Below are 22355 nucleotides of genomic sequence, written 5' to 3'. Positions count from 1 at the left end.
GCAGAGGGCAGAGAAGTCAACAAATGGCCTGTCACAGCCCCTCTTGCTCCTGAGAGTCAATGCATTTGACCCCTAGGTGCTGCAGAGGTCAAAGTATGACTGAGGGGTTATACTTCCTCCCATGGTGCCTTGGTGTTCCTGACAGCAGGGTAGATTCCTCCAGTAGGTGCCTGTGAACCCCAGGAGTCCTCTGAGCTCAGAGACCATGAAAACACTTCACAACTGGCAAGGGAGGAGCTAGCCCCTACCTCCCTGACTCCTGGTACAAGTCTGAAGCTGGGCCGGCTATGTCTGTAGGTACCCGTGGCTGCCCTGGTGGCCCTGCCAGACCTAGGTCCTTCTGTCAGCCAGGTGAGTCAGTCTCTCTCTCTCTCTCTCTCTCTCTCTCTCTCTCTCTCTCTCTGATATGGGCATACTTGGGTCACAGCAGCCTGTGGAGGTCAGAGGACAGCCTTCAGGTGTCAGTCCTCACCTTTCCACCTTGTTTGACACCGGGTCTCATTTGTTTGTTTATGTATATGAGTGTTTTGCCTGTATGTATGTAAGTGTACCACACGCATGCAGTACCCACAGAGGCCAGAAGAGGGTGTTAGATCCCATAGAACTGGAGTTACAGGTGGCTGTTAGCTGTCATGTAGGTGCTGGGAACCAAACCAAGGTTCTCTGCAAGAGCAGTCAGTGCTTTTACCCGCTGAGCCTCCCTGACAGGGTGTCTTCACCACTGCTTAAGCCAGGCTGCTGGCCCTGTAGCTTGTGGAGACTCCTGTCTCCTCCCATCTGAGGTTGTACTGGCATTACAGACACTTGCTGTTGTGCCCAGCTTTTATGTGAATTCTGGGGATGTGAACTCAGCTTGTCAGGCTTTCAAAACAAGCACTTTTACCCACTGAGCCATCTCCCCAGTGCCACCATGTTTTTTGAGATAGGTAGGATCTGACTGGCCTGGGACTTGCCAAGTATTCTAGGCTGGTTGGCCATCGAGAACCAGGAATCCTCCTGTCTCTGCCTTCCTAGTCCTGGGATTCCAAGCACGGACCACCATGCCTGGCTTTATTTTTACATGGGTTCTGGGGATTGAACTCAGATTCTCATGCTTGCAAGGAAAATACTTTACCACCTGAGCTATGTCCACCTCCTTCTTCCTGAAGCTTTGCTTGTTTAAGGTGTGGGCAGGCGTGGAGGGCAGAAGGCATTGACAGGAACCAGGCAGGCATGATTTCGATTTCCCATCATGCCAACTCTCCAGACATGGAACCTCACACTGCCTTCTGCTTCCTTTTCCTGCATATGGAATAGACGCCCACTTCCCAGCACAGGTAGTGAGGGGTGCCAGGGCCTGGGGGTGTGGTGGGGGTCTGTACTTGTTACCTTACCTCAGAACCCTAGGTTGGCAACAAAACACTGGGTATTTCTGTAGCCCTGTCTGGCAGAATTTATAAAAATGTGTGTGTCTGCCACACAGGTAGCTAAAAAAATTTAAAACTTTTATAATTGAAATTTTAAATTATTATTATTGGTCTTTTTGATACAAGATCTCCCTGTAGCCCCAGCTGGCCTGGATTTCACTATATAGGCCAGGACATTTTTGTAGTTATATGTGTATGAGAATTTTGCCTGCATGTATGTGAGTGCACCCAGGCATGCAAGGCCCAAAGAGGTCATCAGAGCCCCTGGAACTGGAAGTTGGTTGTTAGCCACCATGTGAGTGTTGGAAACTCGACCTGGGTCATCTGGAAGAGCAGCTGGTGCTCTTAACTGCTGAGCCATCTCTCCAGCCCCCTGAATAACATTTTTTTAATGCTTTTTATTTATTTATTTTATTTTGGTCTTTTTGAGGCAAAGTTTCCCTGTAGCCCCAGCTGGCCTTGGAACTCATTATGTAGACCAGGCTGGCCTCGACTCCCTGGTGCTGAAATTAAAGGTGTGCACCACACCCAACTCTAAATTTATTCTTTGTAGTGGTGGGGGAGGGAGGGCATGTGCCACTGTTGCACACATGTGGAGGTCAGAAGACAACGTTCAGCAGTTGGTTCTCTCCTTTCACCATGTGGGTCCCTGAGTTTCAACTCAGATCTTCAGGCTTAGTGGTAAGCACATTTACCTAACCAGCCATCTTGCCTCCCCAAGATTTTTTTTAAGCAGTGTGTGCTGCACTTAACATAAGCAGCTTAAAAACAAATTTAAACAAAAACAAAAGAAATTGGCCAGTTTTGGTGGTACACATCTGTAATTCCAGCACTTAGAGGGATGAGGCAGGAACATTAGCTCAAGGCTATCCTAGGCTACATAGTGAGACCGTTTAAAAAACCCAAGGTCTAAAAATAAAACAAAACTAAAACCCTACCAAGATCTGGCAGGGTGTGGTGGTGCAAGCCTTTAATCCCAGCACTTAGGAGGCAGTCAGGAGGATCTCTGTGAGATCAAGGCCAGCCTGGGCCAAGACAGCTTGGGCTACGGGGAGACCTTGTCTCAAAAAACAAAAAACCCAAGGGCTGGGGGTGTCACTCATGACCGTGAGTCCCTAAAACTAGAAAGGGGACAAGGTCCTTTTAGGACCAGATGCTTCCAAGGATCACAGGCCCGACGCCCCCGCCCCCGCTGTTCTGGGATCTGTAAGGTCCGGGGTTTCAGGATTCCCAGGCTCAAGTGGATGGATGCCTGGGGTTTGGGCGGGACCTACGGCCACAGCACTTCCGTTTGCTCCCGGAAGCAGGTGGCATCCGCCTCACCCAGGTGCCGCGACCCCGGAAGTTTCTGAGAAGCCGCGGACGGGCCGGGCTGGAGTCTGCGCGGCAGCTGGATGCCCTCGGCGGGTGTGGAGAGTCTGCTGCAGCAGGCCAGGTACTCCTGAAACCCGGATGGGGAGGTCAGGAGAGGGACAGCCGACACAGTTGCGGGAGGAGCTAGAGCAGGTGCTGGGACCCGCTGCACCGGGAGAACCCACGTCTGCGGCCCCGGCAGATCACAACAGAGCGAGGCTGAGCCCCGGAGCTGGAGCCTGGCCTTGTCTCGGGACTCGGGGACATGCGGCCAGTCCAAGAGGTCCCCGCCATGTCTGCTTCCCAGCTATCGGGTCTAAGACCTGGTGGTACTTGGTTAGAAGAAACAGAGCTGGGCGTGGTGGCGCACGCCCTTAGTCCCGGCACTTGGGAGGCAAAGGCAGGGGTATCTCTGTGAGTTCAAGGCCAGCCTGGTCTACACCGCGAGTTCCAGGCCAGCTGGGGCTACAGAGAGACCCTGACAAAAAGACAAAAAAGAAGAAGAAAATACAGCCTGAAGTCGAGGCCTGCTGCATTTGGTAAACTTCAAAGGCAAAGGCACACATTGGATTCTGAGCTGGTCCTATTGTATGAAAAGGTTAGAAAAGGTGAGGTCTCTGGCATGCATCTTTAAGGAACAAAAACGAAAGAAAAAAGTCTGTAAACAAGGCAAAACGCCCAAGATAGGGTGAGCAAGATGGCAGAGGAGCTTGATGATCAGTGTTCAATCCCTGGAACCCACATGGTAAAAGGAGAGACAGGACTCCCACAGTTTGTCCTCTGCCCTCCACCAGCCCCCCTCCCCCACACACAAATAAATAAGTAGATAAATAGTGAAAACTTTTTATGACCTCCCATCCTAATTCACACAGATCTCTTAGGAAAGTGTTTGATAAATGTGGTCTGCCCACATGGCCTGATCACCAGTACACAGCTCTGCTTGCCTTCAGTAGTGGGTGGCAGAGGTAGGCTGATTTCTGAGATCAAGGCCAGCCTGGTCTACAGGACTACAGAACCCTGGAGTCAGCCTTGTGTCTTTGTGTGACCCCTCCCTTATCCAGTCTGTCCATAGGCACCTGAGTATGACTCTGGCCGACGTATGCAAAAAATAAAACAGGCCAGGACAGTGAGGAAGTTATTGGAGCCTTCACACATCAGGACACATGTTAGCTGCAGTCCCAGAGCAGAGACTCCCTGTCTTCTTCTGATTCCCAAGTCCCTAGTTTAAACACCCAGCGAGCAGGTCCAGAATGGGGACTGTGTAAACTTGAACCCAACAATGTCACGTACCACAATGGGGCCTTCAGCCACGGATTGGAAAGTTGGGGTCCTCCTCATCCCCAACAGGCACTTCATCCTGTAATTCCTTCATCTTTGGCCTTTATATTCTGCTGCTGGAGATGGAACCGGCCTTTATGTAGCCAAGTACACTGAGCTAGTCCCAGCCCCCTCCCTTGCCATTGAAATTGGAATAGAAACTGAAAAACACGTTTCCACATTGAGGGTCAGTCACTTAACTGTTGCCTGTTTCCAAGTTAAGCCAGTGATGTATTGAATTATATCAGGTTACCTCATAATCTGCCATAACATTTGCCCTTTAATGTATAAACTTTATGTACGTTTATCCAACCTGAGTTTGATCCCTGGGATTCAAATGGTGGGAGGCGAGAACTGACTCCTACAAGTGTCCTACACACATACACACACACACACACAAATAGATAAATGTAATAAAAATAGAAAAACAACTTGGAATACTGAGGCTGTAGCTCAGAGTTAGAGTGCTTGCTTAGCACGAGCATGTAAGGCCCTGGGTTCAAACCCTATCACTGCAAATAAAGAGAAAGAATGGAAGAGAGTGCCAGGCATAGTGGTGTGTCTGTAATGTCAGCCTTTGGGAGGCTGAGGTAAGAGAATTAAGAGTTCAAGACTAGCCTAGGCTACATAATGAGTTCCAGGCTAGCCAGCACAGGCTCTGGGTGGCAACTTGGAGTAAATGTCCCTGACTTTTGGAAGACTCCCCTAAAACAATGTTTCACTGGGTGTAATGGCTCGCACTTATAATGTCAGCCCTTGGAGACTGAAGCAGGAGGATTGCTGCAAGTTGCAGGCCAGCCTGGGCTACCAAGTAAGAGACCCTGTCTCAAAACAAAACAGGAATGTGTGGATCACCATCAAGGGTACCACTAGGAAACTGATGGTGACACATCTCAGTTCTAGGGAGGAACCTGTCTGCATTCTGGTTCCTATAATTCACCCAGAAGTGTTGCAGGCCTGGGTGACCATTCCCCTGGAAGACCCAGCTTTCTCTTTACTAGTTAGGATTAGCCCCCAGTAGTGAGAGGAAGCCCTGTGATAACTGCTGACACCCCTTCCTTAGGGAGATCCAGAATGGAGAGCTCCAACGGTTCTGCTCCCGGGTCAGCAAATTGCTGCAAGAGGACCCGGGACCCGCCACCATAGATGCTCTACAGAGGCTCTTCCTCATTGTATCCGCCACCAAGTACCCCCGGAGGTGAGTGGCCTGGCCTTGCCAGCTGCTGAGGCAAGGCAAGTCTCATTCATAATGGTAGGTTGGTGGCAGTGCTCCTTCGGGCCCTTCTCCATCTGCCGGACATATGAAAGCCAGCTTCCCTGGAGTGCCTGCATCACCTGGTGGGGTCTCGCCCTGCAGGCTGGAGAAGATGTGTATATACCTCTTGCAGAACACCCTCTGCTTGCCCACGAGCCCTGAGCAGCTTCAGGTCCTCTGTGCTGCCATCCTGAGAGAAATGTCACCCTTCGATAGCCTGGCCCTGTCCTGTGACCACGCCCAGAACACCCGACAGCTTAGCTTTGTGGCATCTGTGCTCCTGGCCCAGGTAACATGATTGCTAATACTTGGGAGGCTTTCTGCTTCAGGCCTGTGTCCCTGAACATGCTTGTGTTCTGTGGGGACCCATGGAATTCAGTGCCTGTTCTCTTCGATGTTTTTCTTATTTTTATGTGTTATGTGTGTGCTTGCCTTAGATTATATGCACCGTGTATATACAATACCAACAGAGGCCAAAAGAGAGCATTGGATTTCCTGGAACTGGCTTTATAGACAGCTGTGAGCTACTGTGTGGGTGCTGGGAACCAAACCTGGGTCCTCTGCGAGAGCAGCTAGTACTCTTAACCTCTGAGCCCTCTCTCCAGCCCCTTGTTTTGTTTTTTTAACATGGGATCTGGAGATGGAACTTGGGTCCTTGTGCTTGCAAGGCATGCACTTTAACTGAAGCATTGCCAGAGCTCATTATTTTGTTTTGAAGGGAGACAGAGGAGAAGAAGTCAGACATGTGAGCCAGCGCATCTTTACAGTCCTTGAGAACCGACAGCCTGAGGGGTCCAGTGTCAGGCACCTCCTCCCCATCCTATCCAAGGTCATTAGCCTGGCCCCAGGCATCCTTCAGGAAGGTATGGGCCACCTCTTCCCCAAAGGCCCCCCTGCTTCCCTTCCAACAGCAACCCATAGGTTGGGTATAGTATGAGGAAGGGCAGGTGGCCTGATGAGCCCCGTGTAGCTTCTCCAGGCTGAGCCCATGGTGTGGTGTGCTGCTAGCCCCTTTTTCTCTTGGGCAAACTCAGTCAGCATCCTCGGGGGGCCTGGGAATCCATAGGATATGTTTCTCTTGCCTTACCTTGCCCCTCTGCCCTCCCTGCAGACCAGACCAACCTGCTCAGCAAGAGACTGGTTGACTGGCTGCGCTATGCCAGCATCCAGCAAGGGCTTCCACACTCAGGGGGCTTCTTCTCCACACCCAGGATCCGGCAAGTGAGTCCAAGTTCCTTCAGGTCCTTGGGGAGCTGATATCACAAAACCTCTGTTACAGGCTGGGGACAGAGCTTAGTTGGTAGAGTATTTGTCTAGCGCACATGAAGCCTTGGGTTCGAGCCCCAGCACTGGATGTGGTGGTGCGTGCCTGTCATTCCATCAATCAGGAGTTAGAGGCAGGAGGATCAAGAGTTGAGAGTCAATAAAGCTGCTGGAGAGATGGCTCAGAGGTTAAGAGTATTGGCTACTCTGGCAGAGGATCGGCATTTGATCCCCAGCACCCACATGACTGCTAACAATCATTTGTAACTCCTGTCCCAGGGGATCTGGTGCCCTCTCCTGGCCTCCATGGGCATTGTGTTCCTGTGGTATACTTGCATTCAGGCAAAACATTCATACACAGAAAATAAAAATAAATAAATTGGAAACAGCAAACAAATAAAATGCCACTCAAAATAGCCCTATCTGTCCTGGGGAGTTTTTCTCACACACACACACCCTGCATGCATATAGCCACTCCCACCAGACATGTCCCCTTGGACACTGTCCTTCCCCTGATTCGAATAAAGTTTCTTGCTGCCTCTACCTTGAACTGGGGGAGTCTGCTTTGGGTCTGGCCAACCACAGGTGGGATCCTGAATGGTCAGTGCCCAGAGCCTACAGGGGATACAAGATCCACAACAAACCTGGTGTCCTGCATCTCCAGGTCTTGGTGTAGGCCTGCCTGTGTCTGGGAGTGTAGACATTTCTTCCGGTGCATCATGGGAACAGGGGCAGGTAGCGCTGGCCCCTAAGCCATGCTGAGGTTCATAGCCTCCTGTGATCTCCTCTCCCCTCCACCCTCTGTAACTTGTGAGCCCACCAGCCTCATCCCAGTCCTGCAGACCCTTGCCTTTCCTCCCACAGCCAGGCCCCATCACCGAGGTGGACGGAGCAGTAGCTTCAGACTTCTTCACAGTGCTCTCCACGGGCCAGCACTTCACGGAGGACCAGTGGCTGAACATGCAGGCATTCTCTATGTTGAGAACATGGTTGCTATACAGCGGCCCTGAGGACCCAGGCACTCCAGATGCAGGTGCGTCCAGGGTGCAACAGGCCAGTCAATGGTAGAGGATGGGCACCTTGGGGTTTAGGTGCAGGTCAGCATCATGGCCTACTCAGCTGAGCTCAGTCAGCCCCAGAGGCCCTAGTTAGACACACCAGTGTCCCTGTGAGGTGTGCTCAGAGAAGGCAGAGGAGTTGTTTAATTCAGCAGCCATTCCACATATCTGTCTGGACAGTGCCATTGGATTCTGTCACATACACAGACCTGGGTTATAGACAATAAAATTGAATTAGGCATAGTGGTGCGTGCTTGTAATCCCAGCACTCAGGAAGTAGAGGCAGGACAATCAGGAGTTCAAGAACAGTCTCAGTTACATAGCGAGTTTGAAGCCAGTCTGGGCTATGTGAAACCCTGTCTAAAAACTAAGCCAAGCATAGCAGTGTGTGCCTGTCATCCCAGCACTTGGCAATCTGAAGCAGGAGAATAGTAAGTTTGAGACCAGCCTGAGCTATGTAGTACGACCCTCTTTCCATATACCCAAAACCAAACAGTAAACCTGACTAGCACCCCAGATGGATGTGGGCATCTTGGGCAAGGTGACAGAGACCAAGCCTCATGCCCTCTGGGAGGCTGTTGCAGTATGTCCTCTGTCCAACTTGCCTGTCCACATGGTCTACCAAGGGTGTCCCTTTTTCCTGCAGATGACAAGTCAGAGCCGGAGGGCTCCACCCTGTCTGTGCTTTCTGCCACCTCCACTGCCAGCCACCTGCTGCCCCCTCGGGAGCGCCTGAGGGAGGTAGCCTTTGAGTACTGCCAACGCCTCCTGGAACAGAGCAACCGACGTGAGTCCCAGGGCTATGTGTTTTCTCACTCACTGTCCTGGCCTTGAGCTTCTAGAACGCAGTTGCCTTGTCAAGTGCCGTTTAGAGACCAATCACCTTTCTTCTTTCCTTCAGGTGCCTTGAGGAAGGGGGACTCTGACCTACAGAAAGCTGTAAGTGGCTGGCAGGGTGACCAGGCAGGGTGATGCCTGGACCCTCTTGACACAGCTCCATGTCCCCTCAGTGTGTGGTGGAGGCTGTGCTAGTGCTGGATGTGCTGTGCCGGCAGGACCCCTCCTTCCTGTACCGCACCCTCTCCTGCCTCAAGGCCCTGCACAGGAGGCTGGGTGAGGACCCTGGCAGCGAGCGGGCACTGGTGCCCCTCGCCCAGTTCTTTCTGAACCATGGTGAGTCTGGGTGTACAGGAGGCAGGGCCACAGTAAAGAGCAGCTTGCTCGATGGTGGGCAGAGCAATTTCTTCTGGATTCTCAGAGGCTGTCACTTTACATTTTTGTTTTGTTTGTTTATTGGCAGTGCAGGGGATGGAACTCGAATCTTTCACATATTAGACAAGCCCTCTACCATTGAGCCACACCCCTAGCACCTCCCTAGGGCAGTCTAGGCAGATGGCTCTACGACTGAGTCATAACCCCAGGTCTCACTGGGGGATTCTAGGAGGTACAGTGCCATTGAGTCACACCTCCAGCCCCTTACTGGGGATGCCAGGGAGATAGGTACTCTACCACTGAGCCATGTCCCCAGCCCTCTATTTTGATTGTTTTTTCTTGTTTTGTGTGTGTGTGTTTGGTAGCTTCCCCGGTAGCCCCAACCCATCCAGAACTCACTGTATAGACTAAGGCTGGCCTTGATCGCATAGAAATCTGTCTGTCTCAGCCCCAGTGCTGAGATTAAAGGTGTGCACCACCACATCTTGCTCCTTTTATTTTGTGATGAGGTCTCAGTGAGTTGCCCAGGCTGACCTTGAATTTTCAGTCTTCCTGCTTCAGCCTCCTGAGTAACAGATTGCAGTGGTGGGCCAGCACAGCCAACTCCTTGCACTTGTCAATAGGCATAATTTCTGTCCCACTCAGTGCTCTCCCTGCTATGTCAAAAGGCCTGTGAAAGTTACAACTGAGGGACTAGTGCCTCCCTGACTCTTGTTTCCTGTTTGTGCTCAGTGGCCTAGGAGATCGATGTCGTCAGGCTCAGCTAAGTTTTTCTACAGTGGACATCTCCTGGAGGCTTTTGGTGTACCCCAGGCATGTGCAATCCTGGAGGCTTGGCCAGGCTGCTGGGCCCTGACCTGCAGCAGAGAAGCCTTACTGTGGGTTACTGAGCATGCTTATGAGATGGAGCCTAATGTCCTGGTGGTGCCTGGTGTCTTTCAGGGGAGGCAGCCACCGTGGACTCGGAAGCTGTCTATCAGCACCTGCTCAGCAGGCTCCCTTCTGAGCGCTTCCACAGCCCCATGCTGGCATTCGAGATCATCCACTTCTGCACTTACAACCTGGCCCTGTTCGACTCACACTTCCTGGGGCTTCTCAAGATGAGCTTTCCTAATCTATTCAAGGCATGTGGGGGGGATTCACCCCTAGGCGAGGGTCTCGGGCTTCCCCCTTTTCAGTTGGTCTCAGTTTGGGTTACAGGGCCAAGTATGAGGGCTGAGTATGGCTGTGCATCATAACATACAAACAGTCACACAGGAACCAGGCATGGTGGCTCACACCTTTCATCCTAGCATTTGAGAGGTTGAGGCAGGCCTCATCTACAAGGCAAGTTTCAGGGAAGCCTGGGCTACATAACGCCCTTTTCTTTCACAAACAAAGCCATATGTGGGTAAGAGAGTATGCCTGACTTTGTGAGCTGCCTGGCTTCAGGCTTGAGGTCCTCCTGCTCTGGGAAGTGAGGCTCTCTAGTTTACAGGTATGTACTGCCGTGCCTGGCTTGGCCAGGGCTGTACTCTGCCTGGCACATTCAGCCCTTTGGCACCGGTCTGTGATGTATTGGGGGCAGAGTACATATGCACATGTGTGCATACATGTGCTGCTGGAGGACAGTACAGCCTCGGGTGCTGTTCATCAGGCAATGTCTACCTTGTTTTTTGAGGCAGGGTCTGTCTTTAGTCTGGAACTCTCCAATTAAGACAGACTGGCTGGCCAATGAACCCCAGGAATCTACCTGTTTCCTCCCCAGGATGAGGGTTACAAGAGTGTACCAGCACACCAGATTTTTTTTATGTAAATGAGTGTGTTGCCTGTATGTATATAAGTGGACCACATGCATGCAGTTCCTACAGAGGCCAAAAGAGGGTGTCGGATCTCCTGGAACTGTAGTTACAGTTGTAAGCTGCCATGTGGGTGCTGGGAGTCAAAGTTGGGTCCCCTACAAGAGCAGCTTGTGCTTTTAACCGCTGAACCAGCTCTCCAGAGCCACATCTGGATTTTCTTAAATGTGTTCTCGGCATAGAACTTAGGTTGTATTTGCATAGCAAACACTTTACTGCTAGGCTATCTCCCCAGCCCCAAACTCAATCCATTTTCTAAAGAAAAAAAGATGACTGAGAAGCGCTTAGTTGCCTTGCTGGTACAAAAGTGACTGCAGACGCCAAAGCAGAATGGCTGGAGGCGGGGGCTGCAAGATGGCTCAGCAGGTAAAGGTGCTTGCCACCAAGCCTGACAATCCAAGTTCAATCCCCAAGACCCGCAGGGTGGAAGGAGAGAACTTATTCCTGAAAGTTGTCTTATTTTATTTTTTTTTTAATTTTTTGAGACAGGATCTCATTATTTTGCCCTGGCTGGTCTAGAACTTGCTATGTAGACCAGGCTGGCCTTAAATTCACAGAGATCTGCCTGCTTCTGTCCCCCAACTGCTGGGATTAAAGGTGTGCACCACCATGCCGCCCAGCTCACGTTGTCTTACCTCCACACACTGTCACATAAACAACATGCACATGCACACACATATACAATAATAATAGTAATTAATTAATTTAAATAGGAGCCCAGGCGTGGTGGTGCACGCCTTTAATCCCAGCACTAGGGAGGCAGAGGCAGGCAGATCTCTTGTGAGTCCAAGGTCAGCCTTGTCTACATAGTGAGTTCCAGGACAGACGGAGCTACAGGGAGACCCTGTCCCAAAAAGACCAAAAAAAAATTTAAATAGCCAAAGTCAAACAGTTGAAGGAAACGTTTATGCACACCTCATCACAGGCAGTGTCAGAAAGAGGTAGACAGGTCGGGCAGGCTCAGGTGCCCACCCAGAACAAACACCTTCATGGTATCAGTTGGCAGTGGGAGGCCATGGTGATGCAGTCCCCAACCAACCCCCCACCACCACCCGGCCAACCTCTCTGAACCACCATGTATCCCACAGTTCCTAGCATGGAACAGCCCTCCCCTCACTGCCAAGTTCGTGGCACTCCTCCCAGCTCTGGTGGATGCTGGCACAGCCTTGGAGATGCTGCATATGCTGCTGGATCTGCCCTGCCTGACTGCTGCCCTGGACCTACAGCTCAGGTGGGCTTGATCAGCCCTATCCCTTTCTCTGCAACCAGATCCTGGTTCTGGTCTCTTTACCACTCCCAACCCTCTGGACTAGGGCCCCTGCAAGGCTCTGTTTCTCCAGACTGCATCTCTGGGCCCTTCACCACCCACTCAGGGCAGCCCCCAAGCCCCGGGGCTCCCCAGTGATTCATGTTGACCAAGGGCACTTCCCATGTTCCAGGCCCTGGTCCTTCCCCAACCCCCCAGGGGCTGTGATGTTACATTGGGTGCCCCTGGCATCAGAGAGCAAATTGGAGTGGGTTGCTCTTTACTGAAAGCTGCATCCCAGCCTGGCCTGTCTTCTCAGGTCCTCACCAACTCCTTCTGAAAGGCCACTTTGGGACACCACCTTCAGGATCCCCAGCTGCCTGGAGGCCTTCCGAGACCCGCAGTTCCAGGGCCTTTTCCAGTACCTGCTTCGCACCAAGGCCAGTGGCTCCATGGAGGGGTGAGGGAACCACCAGGGGCTCAGTGAGCCTGCCACAGTCTGTGTTTAGAGCTCTGCACCAGAAATAGGGCTGTGTCCTCTCCCTTGGCCTGGAGAGACAGCCGTGGGCCTCACTGCAGGAGACTGGCCCTGGACATGGAGGGTTCGTCAGGCTCCCCTTTGACCCAGCCCTCAGCTGGTTCAGTGAGCACTCCACTTTACAAATGCAGAAACTAAACAGGCCTAGCACAGCCTCAGGTTCTGCAGGTCAGCCCGTGCTGGCCTGTCCCCAGCTCTGTTGGGCTGAGCACGCTGATGTTCCCTTGCCTCCCTCAGCCTCATGGAACAAGAGGCAAGTGAGCAGTGGCCTTGTGTGGCTGGCCACAGCATCTGTCCTCCCCTCTTCTGGTGGCTCTGGGGTCACTGAGGTGGAAGCAGTGGTGGTACTCAGCAGCCCTGTTGTATCTGTAGGCTGACACCCCTCCACCAGCTGCTGCAGCCCATGGCTAGCTGTGCCCGGGTGGCCCAGTGCGCTGAGGCAGTACCCACCCTGCTCCAGGCATTCTTTTCGGCTGTGACTCAGGTGAGCCCACTTCCCAGGTCCCCAACTCCTGTGGATCTCACAGAGCCAGGGGAAAACTGTCCCAGAGTATGGTGGCATTGATCTTGCCCTCTATTCATCTTGCTGTGCCCTTCATGGCCTCGGGATCCGAGAGACGGGGAAAGGACTGTTAAGTCTCAGCCCTCACGACAGGGCAGGCATGTGACCCCTGGGGCTGGCAGCAGAAGCTAGAGTCAGGGCAGCATGTTCTCCAGGACCACAAGGTTCCCATAGCCTGGCTGCGTATTCACAGGTCTGATGCATGGAACCTGGCAGAGCCCCTTGAGGTACACTGGCTACAGGGCAGGGGTCACTCAGCCAGGCGAGACCAAGCCTTGAAGGGCCTTGTAAAGCGGGCATCTTTGAGACACGGTCTCAACTGTGTACCGTTGACTGCCCTCGAATTCAAAGAGATCCACTGCCTCTGCCTGCAGAGTGCTGGGGTTAAAGGTGTGCACTACCATACTCATCAGCAGAGCAGGCTTCTAAAAGGAAGCCTCCAGGCAGGAGCAGGCCAGGGAAGCTGGGGCTTCACAGCCCTCCCCCAGTTCCCTAACACCCCACATGCTGGGGAACATAGTGGTGTAGGAACGTCACCCCCTTGGTCATGTTTCCCTCGTTGTGGCCTCATCTTCACAAGGAAGTAAAAGATGACATCCATCTGTTGTGGCATGAACTGAGCCCCTCTTTCTCTTGACCCCAGTTCGCCAATGGGGCCCTAATCAACCAGCTGGCACTGCTGCTCCTGGAGAGAAATGACTCCCTCTACCAGGTCCCTCAGTATGAGGCCCGTGTGCACAGGTAAGCCTGTGGCCCTGGGCAGGTGTCACCTATGCAGCGCAGCTCCAGTGATCCCGCTCTGTGTGCTCTTGCCCACATTACACCCATACACTGGGTGTAGACCTTAGCACTGTCCCCTCTCCAGTCTACCCTCTGCAATCTCCAATTTTGCCAGCTCCTCATCCAACTTGCATCTTGTCCCCCATCTAGAATATTCTTATGCCTTCCCTCCCCTAAGCCTCTTCACTTCCTTTTAGAGTTGTCTCAAGTGTCTGTTACAGAGGCTCCTGTTCCCTGAGGATCATTCTCTTCACTTGGTGGGGTTATTGATATTCTCATATCCGCACCCCCTCCAGTTCTGGGGATTAACCTAGGGCCTCCTGAATGGTACACAAGTGCTCCGCTGTTGAGCCACACCCCAGCCTCTCACTGGGGGATTCTAGGCAGGTGCTATCTAAGCTGTCTTGGAACTCAAAGCAGTCCCCCTGCCTCAGCCTCCCAAGTGTTAGGATTACAAGGGTGCACCACTACATCCCCACATCCAGCCTCAGCCCTTTTTGCTTTTCTATTTATTTACTTATTTAACTTATTGTTTTGTTTGTTTTTTTGAGACAAAGTCTCTATATAGCTCTGGCTGGCCTGGAACTCACTATGTATACCTGGCTGGTCTTAAACTCACAGAGATCCACCTGCCTCTGCTTCCTGAGTGTGACACCATGCCTGGCTTCTTGTTATTTTAAACATAATCTTATTTGTATTTGGGGGTGGGGTACAGGTGTGTGCATCTGCATGTGCAGAGGCTAAAGGGGGAGGTTGAATGTCCTGCTCCATCATTTTCTGCCCTACTCCCTGAGATAGGTTCTAGGTCTCTCGTTGAGGTGGAGTGAGGCTGGCAGCCAGCAAGCCCCAGCGATCTTCCTGTCTCCACTCCGACAGTGCTAGGCTTACAGGCATGCACAGCCACACCCAGCTTTTACATAGGTTCTAGAGATTTGAACTCGGGTCCTCATGCTTGAGTTGAGCAAGTGCTCTTACCTACTGAGCCCTTCTTGCTTTCAAGACAGAATTTCTAAGTTCCCCAGACTGGCCTTGAACTCATTCTGTAACCCAGACAAATCTTAAACTTCAGATCCTCCTGTCCCAGTCTCCTGGTAGGCTAAGATTTCATGTGTAGACCATCAGCGTATCTTTCTCACAAGAAACCAAGGACAACGTAGGTGGAGTCTTGTCCCTGGCAGTTTGAAAGGCCTTCTAGGCATAGGATAGTCCCTAGAAATCCTTGACTTCAGCCAGCTGAAGGGACTCAATCGGATGGAGTGGGGTTGGGTATGCAACAGAGCACAACCCCACAAGCTCCTGCTGTCCTGGCAGGGTGCTGAGCTCCCAGTTTCTGGCGCTGTGTAAGCTGAAGCCCTCACTGGTGGTGGAGCTGGCTCGAGAACTGCTGGAGTTCGTCGGGAGGGTGAGCAGCATCCACAGCCGAGCCAGCATGTTCACCTGTGTGGTAAGCATCCACCCAGCCTCCTACCATCCCACCAGGAGACCCTGGCCTGTGCTGAGCCTGTGTTCCTGGCTTAGGTGTGGGCCATCGGGGAGTACCTCTCAGTGACCTGTGACAGGCGCTGCACTGTGGAGCAGATCAACAAATTCTTCGAAGCACTAGAAGCCCTGCTGTTTGAGGTCACCCAGTCCCGTTCCTCAGTGGACCTGCCCTGCTGTCCCCCAGAGGTTGTCACCACGCTCATGACCACACTGACCAAGCTGGCCTCCCGGAGCCAAGACCTAATTCCCAGGTACCCAGCTAGGGAGAACAAGGTGGGGGCCCCACCAATATGAACTCTAGCTAACTGGGGCTGGAGAGATGGCGCAGTGGTTAAGAGCACTGGCTGGTCTTGCAGAGGACCTGGGTTCAGTTCCCAGCATCCACACAGCGACTCGGAACCATCAGTAACTCTAGTTGTAGGGGATCTGACGCCCTCTTCCGGCCCCCACGGGCATTGCACAGTACAGGTGTACTTACATGCAGGCCAAACAGTCATAAAATAAAAATAAATTTTTTTTTAATTATAAGAAAAGCCCAGCTAACTGGGTGCTTCTGGGAACTGACTAGCTGAATCCCCCTCATCTCCAGGGTCTCCTTGTTCCTGTCAAAGATGCGGACCCTGGCCCAAAGCCCAACCACCAGCTCCATGCACAGGAAGGAAGACACAGAAGCCATCCGCATCCGAGCCACAGAGCTGCTGATGCTGCTGAAGATGCCCAGTGTAGCCCAGTTTGTGTTCACACCCACTGTGGGAGTATGCCAGCCCCGCTACCACAGAGATACCAACACAGCCCTGCCTCTCGCTCTGCGCATGGTCAGTCGGCTGGTGGAGAAGGAGGCTAGTCTCCTCCCAGGCTGAAGCGGCAGTCATGTGGACACCCACTATGAAGATTAAGAGCCTGGGCAGTCAGCCTGGTATTAGGGCTGAGTTGTCAGCTTGGGTGACCAGAGAGGAGTGGGGAGGAAAGGAAGCTTCTAGGGGGAAGAGGGTGGGTCCAGGATGGACCCTGAGTGGTCCAGGGTGGCTCTCGGGATAGTCACTAGCCAGCCGCCTGGGGCTTAACTCTTCCCTTGCCCACCCACATGGTAGTTAACAACTGTCGGTAACTCCAGTTTCAAGGGATCTGATGCCACTTCTGGCTTCCATGGGCAACACAGGTGCACTTACATGCATGCAGGCAAAATAATCACATACACAAAGTAAAAATAAAAACTTGAAGTTTTGTGTGACCATGCCTGGCCTATTAACGTTTAGTATTTGTGTATGTGTACATAAGCACACTTGTTCCATGGTGTACATGTGGGAGTCACTTCTTCCACCCTGTGGGTTCTGGGGATCAAACTCAGGTTGTCAGGCTTGGCCTATAGTGCCTTGCCCACTGAGCCATCTCACCAGCCCAAAAACAAACCTTTAAAGACTGTGCACTCAGCAAGATTTCTCTGCCTTTCTGGGCCTGGGAGATAACCAGGGAGCCTGGCCAGGAGCCTGGGCTGCCTGTCTTACCCTGTCCTCTGAAGGCAGTCCCTGACTCCGTGATTTGACATCCAGTGTTCTGGATATGACACAAGTAAGGCACTCGGGTAGGGCTGTGGCTCAGTTGGTGGCTCCTCTTATGCACAAAGCCCAGGGTTTAGTAATCAGTATAACACAGGCATGGTGATGCACACCTGTAATCACAGTCAGACAAGAGGATCCGAAGTTCATATAAGCATGACCACCTGAGTTTGACCCCTGGAATCTATGTAAAAAGCGTGGTGTATCTGTAATCTCAACACTCCTGAGAAATGAGAGGTGGAGACGGAAGAATCGGCTAAGAGTTCACGAGCCTGGAGTATGCAAGCAGACACAAAAATTGATCCTGATAATTGTCCTTTGACTTCCACATGTGTGCCAGTGCACACTCAGTAGTTTGTATTTGTTTTTGAGACAGGGTCTCCCTGTAGCCCCAGGAACTTGCTAGAACTTGCTATGTAGACCAGCTGACCCTGATCTCACAGAGATCCACCTGCATCTGCCTCCTGTGGGCTGGGATTAAAGATATGTGCCACCACGCCTGGTAAAGTTTTCAAAACTTTAAAACCTATTTTTTTAAAAATGTAAAAAGTCACATGCTAAGTCAGGATGAGGGATGTCTCCAGGTGAGCACTGTGCTACGCTGAGCTAGCTAGAAAGGCCTCCCAGCAGGCTGTTGAGGTGCAGAAAGTACATGGCCATTAGGTGGCACTACTGCCTTTGAGTCTAATGCTGGGCAGACCTTGGGCCATGCTCCCTGCCTTCCCCGCTCACATCCATCTGGCTTCCATCTGGCCCTGCCTTACAGTTCTGCCCCTACTGCAGGACTCAGCGGTCCCACCCCTGAACTCCCTAAGGAGAGACTAGTTTGTGGAGGCAGACAGGGTTTGTGGGTGGTCATGGAGTAGTCCTGCCAGAACTCAGGGATGCTGCAGCCCATATGGTTATGTCCAGATTCCAGGTTCGAGCTTCCGAGAAGCCTTTGCTTGTCCCTGCCAAACCTGCTATGCCCCGCCCTGGGCCTCAACAGATGTGTTCAGAGAGACACCCTCACCATACCCACCTTGTGCCTCCTCTTCTGAGGGAACAGCCACCCCTAGAGAAGGGGACAGTGGAAATGCTGGCATTTTCATCTACTTTAGTCAGGAAGGTGACCGAATTCAGATGACGTCATTGTGCAGTGCATGAGTTGATGGAGCTGTGCAGACATGAACAAAGGTGTTTGCAAATACAGCACCCTCTTCCTGATAGACAGCAGCTCAGGCTAGCTGGCCTGGCCACTTTCATATGTGAGCCAAGGGTTGAGGGTCTCACATGGTCTCAGCCTCTCCTTCCTATCCTTACCTGGCTAGAGGACAGGGCAGCCCTTGGCTCCAGGTTCCCAGGAGCTTATGGGGCCTGTGGCTCTCTTACACACTCATCTCCTGTCAGCACTGATACAACTGAGCTTATGTGTGAATAACTGACACATACAGTGTGGGTTTAATGTATGTGGTACATGTGTGCACATGTGCATTTGGGTATATGTACACATGCACGTGGAAGTCAGAGGTTGATGTCAGGTGTCTTCCTCAGTTACCCACTTTTTTTTCTGACCTTTAAAAAGCTTGTAAAGTTTTTATTAGATATGAGTTGTACATAATAATGGGTTTCATTATGACATTTTTGAACATGCAAATAGTATATTTTGACCATATTGATTCCCTTAGTCTCATTCCCTTTCTACTCTGGCTGATCCCCTTCCTCTTCCCAACTAGTCCATCCACTTTTGTGTCTTTTTTCCAGAACCAGACCTTAAAGTGTAACTCTGACCAGGGGTGCTGTTGTCCCAGCCTGTGTTGGTTTACAGACATGTAAAGAAGCACAATTTATTTCCACAGGGATGTGTTGAGTTAGTGCCCCTCAAACAGAATAGATACAATGCAGCCAACAGGGTCTGTGAACTGGACTCTGTCTGTGGTTTAGAAGCTCTACTTTGACCCTGCTCACAGAGCAAGTCCTTCTGTGATCCTCCTAACAGAGCAAGACCAGCCTTCTAGATCCTTCTCCAAGCCACAGAGGCCTGCTCAGATGCTCAAGCCTGCATTCCAGCCCTGCACTGATCGCTGCCCAAGTCAGGCCTCCCTAAGATGAATGACAACTCTGCTCCAGTGGGCATCCTCTTTTTTTAATGAAAAAATTTTTAATCCTTTTGCAGCCACCATGGGAGAGTGGCCATGACTCTGTGCTACCTCATGGCCCTGGCCCTTAGCAAGGGCCATAAGGTGACAAAGAACCTGAGCAAGCCAAGACACAGCCATCGAGGGTGCCTCACCAAGCACACCAAGTTCATGCATGCAGGATGTGATCAGGCAGCTTCACACCCTGTGAGAGGAGCATCATGGAGATGCCCAAGGTGACCAAGTTCATCAAGTGTCCAAGCAGGTGCTAAAGTTCATCAAGAAGAGGGTAGGAGGCTGGACATAGTGGCACATGCCTTTAATCCCAGCACTCGGGAGGCAGAGGCAGGCAGATCTCTATGAGTTCAAGGCCAGCTTGGTCTACATCGTGAGTATCCAGGCCAACAGAGGCTGGTCTATCATGGAGATGCCCAAGGTGACCAAGTTCATCAAGTGTCCAAGCAGGTGCTAAAGTTCATCAAGAAGAGGGTAGGAGGCTGGACATAGTGGCACATGCCTTTAATCCCAGCACTCGGGAGGCAGAGGCAGGCAGATCTCTATGAGTTCAAGGCCAGCTTGGTCTACATCGTGAGTATCCAGGCCAACAGAGGCTGGTCTTTTTGACAGAGAGAGAGAGAGAGAGAGAGAGAGAGAGAGAGAGAGAGGAGAGAATGAAAGTGGGGACACACATCCATGCCAAGAAGAAGCAATGTCATGCTGGTAGCCACGAGGAAAGCTGCAGTGTGGCACGTGCCTTTACTTGCTCAGCCCTCTGGCTGGCCCATCCGCCTTATTTTTTGAGATAGGTTCCCTCCTTGAACTTGGAGCTCCATAATTCAGCAAGCTTGTCCAGTGAGCTCCAGGTATCTTCCTGACCCCCGTCCCAACACACCATCCAGCACTGGGGTTGCAGACACACCTGTGTGTGGCTTACATGGTGCTGAAGATGAGGCTCATGCTTGGATAGCAATTTCCTTACTGACTGAGCCGCCTTCCCAGAACCTGTACTCCCCTCTTTTGTTTTTACTAATTACTAAGTAAGAGAATAAGCATGAACGAACCTACCATCACCCAGTATCAGTGCTGCAATGTTGGTGACATCCAGGTCTCCCTGTGAGCCCTGTGTATTTTGCTTCTCCATCCAACCCTGAGCCACTATCCTCAATGACTCACTTGAAAAGAATTATTTCCCCTATATAAGTAGGTATTCCTCAAAATCCTTTTTGATTTTGTTGGTTTGAAACAGGGTCACAGCTGGCCTGTTGCAGGCCTCTTGCCGGACTGTCTCTGTCATAGTTTTCAGTTGTCACCTTGACACACTTGAGAAGAGGAAATCCCAACTGAGAGATTTCCTTTATCAGACTGGCCTATGGCCATATCTGTGGGGCATTTTCTTGACTGTTCATTGATGCAGGAGGGCCTGGCCCACTGTGGAGGTGCCATCCCTGGATGGGTGGGCCTGGGCTGTATATGAAAGGTAGCTGAGCAAGGAGAAATAAGCCAGTGAGCAGCGTTCCTCCACGGTCTCTGCTTCAGCTCCTGCCTCCAGGTTCCTGCCTTGAGCTCCATCCCTGACTTCCCTTAAACTAAACTAAACTAAATAAAATAAAATAAACTAAACTAAAATAAACTCTTTCCTCCCCAAGTTGGTTTTGGTCTTTTTTGTTGTTGTTTTTGTTTTTGTTTGTTTGTGGGTTTTTGGTTTTTTGTTTTGGTTTGGTTTTTTTTTGGTCTTTTTTGAAACAGGGTCTCCCTGTAACCCCAGCTGGCCTGGAACTCTCTAAGTAGACCAGGCTGGCCTTGAACTCACGGAGATCTGCCTGCCTCTGCCTCTCGAGTACTGGGATCAAAGGCGTGCGCCATCACGCCCAGCTTTGGTCATTGTTTTATCACAGCAATAGATACCAAACGAGAACATTCCATTCTCTAATAGTGTTACTCTGCAGGAGTGTGGCTCTCCCACTCTGTCTCCCATCACGGGGCTTGCCTCCTCTGCTCATAGGGCCACTGTGACCACAGTAGAGGAATTAAGAGTGGGAACCAGCAGTCTGCACTCAGCATGGTTCTGAGTCAAGTCATGCTTTATTTATTTATTTATTTTTGTCTTTTTGAGACAGGGTCTCCATGTAGCCATACCCAGCCATGAAGACAGAGCCTGGCTAGCCTGGAGATCACAGAGAGCCTGCCTTCGCCTCCAGACTGCTAAGAATAGAGGCATGCTCCACCACACCTGACAAACCGTGAGTTTTTTCATTGACTTTTGTTTATGTTTTTGGTCTTTTTGAGACAGGATCTCCCTGTAGTCACAGCCAGCCAGGAACTGCCTCTGCCTCCTGAATGCTGGGATTAAAAGTGTCAGCCACCATGCCCAGCCTTTTCTTGTTTTTTCTGAGACCCACTGTAGCTCCAGCTGGCCTGGAACTCACTATGTAGACCAGGCTGGCCTCAATCTCACAGAGATCCACCTGCCTCTGCCTCCTGAGTACTGTAATTAAAGGCATGTGTCACCACACCCAGCCATTTCCAATGGCTTTTTAAGAACATACTTGGGGTCTGGTGTGATGGCTCAGCAGAGAGAGGCACCTACCACCAAGACTGGCAACCTGAGTCCAAGTCCCAGGGCCCACCTGATAGAGAGAAGTGACTCCCACAGGTTGTCCTCTGACCGCCACATGAGAGCCATGGCATGCATGGTATACATAGGCTAGCATCTTTGGGCACCTGGCTGTTGGTGCAGGTTCAAGCTGGGTGAAGGGTGCATGCTTGAAAAGCCTGCAGCTAATGCAGTGCCTCTCTTCCCAGTGACCAGGAGGGGGCAGCATAGAGCTGCATGAGGCCAAGCCATGAGGCCCACCCTGGACACTGCTGCAGGTCACAAGGACCCACATGAGGGGTGTTTTGCAGCTGACTGGAACCATCTTCTCCCAGAATATACCTGCTCCTGTCATAAAGATGAGGACTTTGGACTGGGGAAATAGTTCAGTGATAAAGTGCCTGCCATGCAAGCATGGGGACCTGGGTTCAAATCCCCAGAACCCATGTAAAGCCAGGTATGTGTGTGTCTATAATCCCAGTGCTCCTATGGTGGGATGGGAGGCAGAGACCAGGGAATCCTCAGAAGTGTGCAGGCAATCCAGCCTGGTGTATACAGCAGTGCCCAACAAGAGACCCTGTCTCAAACAAGGTGGAAGGGGAGGACACCTGTCCTCTGATCTTAATATGTATGTATGCTGTGGCACCCACACTCATACCTCCCTCCCTCTCATACAATTTTTAAAAATTTTTACTTATGACTGTGACCAGTGATAGTCATGTATATAGAGATTAGAAATGCATGTGAAATGCATGTGAAAACGTCTCAATGTCAATTGC

General features: G+C 51.5%; 1 protein-coding gene and 1 long non-coding RNA gene across 4 annotated transcripts; both read left to right on the top strand.

The window, feature by feature from the left end:
* The first annotated feature begins 272 nt into the window (after positions 1-272).
* Ap5z1 (adaptor related protein complex 5 subunit zeta 1) lies at positions 273-16508 on the top strand. Of its 3 annotated transcripts, none has more exons than XM_029555163.1 (18): positions 273-351; positions 2714-2841; positions 5140-5274; positions 5465-5620; positions 6050-6194; positions 6443-6552; positions 7459-7627; positions 8299-8439; positions 8554-8591; positions 8663-8825; positions 9807-9988; positions 11791-11933; positions 12268-12408; positions 12859-12970; positions 13692-13789; positions 15140-15272; positions 15347-15561; positions 15900-16508. In XM_029555163.1, exons 1-18 carry the CDS (start codon positions 288-290, stop codon positions 16168-16170), a joined length of 2544 nt encoding a protein of 847 aa, XP_029411023.1. In that variant the 5' UTR covers positions 273-287; the 3' UTR covers positions 16171-16508. The 3 variants fall into 3 exon arrangements, with proteins under 3 accessions (XP_029411023.1, XP_029411022.1, XP_008849604.1); XM_029555162.1 differs by lacking the exon at positions 273-351 and adding an exon at positions 1217-1316; XM_008851382.3 differs by lacking the exon at positions 273-351 and having other exon boundaries at positions 2695-2841; positions 5434-5620.
* Positions 16509-18709: 2201 nt separating this feature from the next.
* On the top strand, positions 18710-22197 carry LOC115067413. Its single transcript, XR_003846840.1, has 3 exons — positions 18710-19219; positions 21101-21223; positions 21786-22197. It is a non-coding gene; the product is annotated as an uncharacterized LOC115067413 (long non-coding RNA).
* Positions 22198-22355: the final 158 nt, after the last annotated feature.

This window comes from Nannospalax galili, unplaced genomic scaffold (genome assembly GCF_000622305.1).
Source record: "Nannospalax galili isolate Female #2095 unplaced genomic scaffold, S.galili_v1.0 scaffold664, whole genome shotgun sequence".
Taxonomy (NCBI): Eukaryota; Metazoa; Chordata; class Mammalia; order Rodentia; family Spalacidae; genus Nannospalax; species Nannospalax galili.
The sequence above is the reverse complement of the archived record's forward strand: the minus strand, read 5'-3'. Positions and strand labels throughout refer to the sequence as shown.

Bases quoted from the DNA above. Each gene is read 5' to 3' on its own strand.
- Ap5z1 (XM_029555162.1), top strand. From the start codon at position 1,232: ATGCCAACTCTCCAGACATGGAACCTCACACTGCCTTCTGCTTCCTTT. The intron at 5,621-6,049 runs GTAACATGATTG...TTTGTTTTGAAG, and splicing joins CATCTGTGCTCCTGGCCCAG to GGAGACAGAGGAGAAGAAGT. The intron at 7,628-8,298 runs GTGCGTCCAGGG...TTTTTCCTGCAG, and splicing joins CCCAGGCACTCCAGATGCAG to ATGACAAGTCAGAGCCGGAG.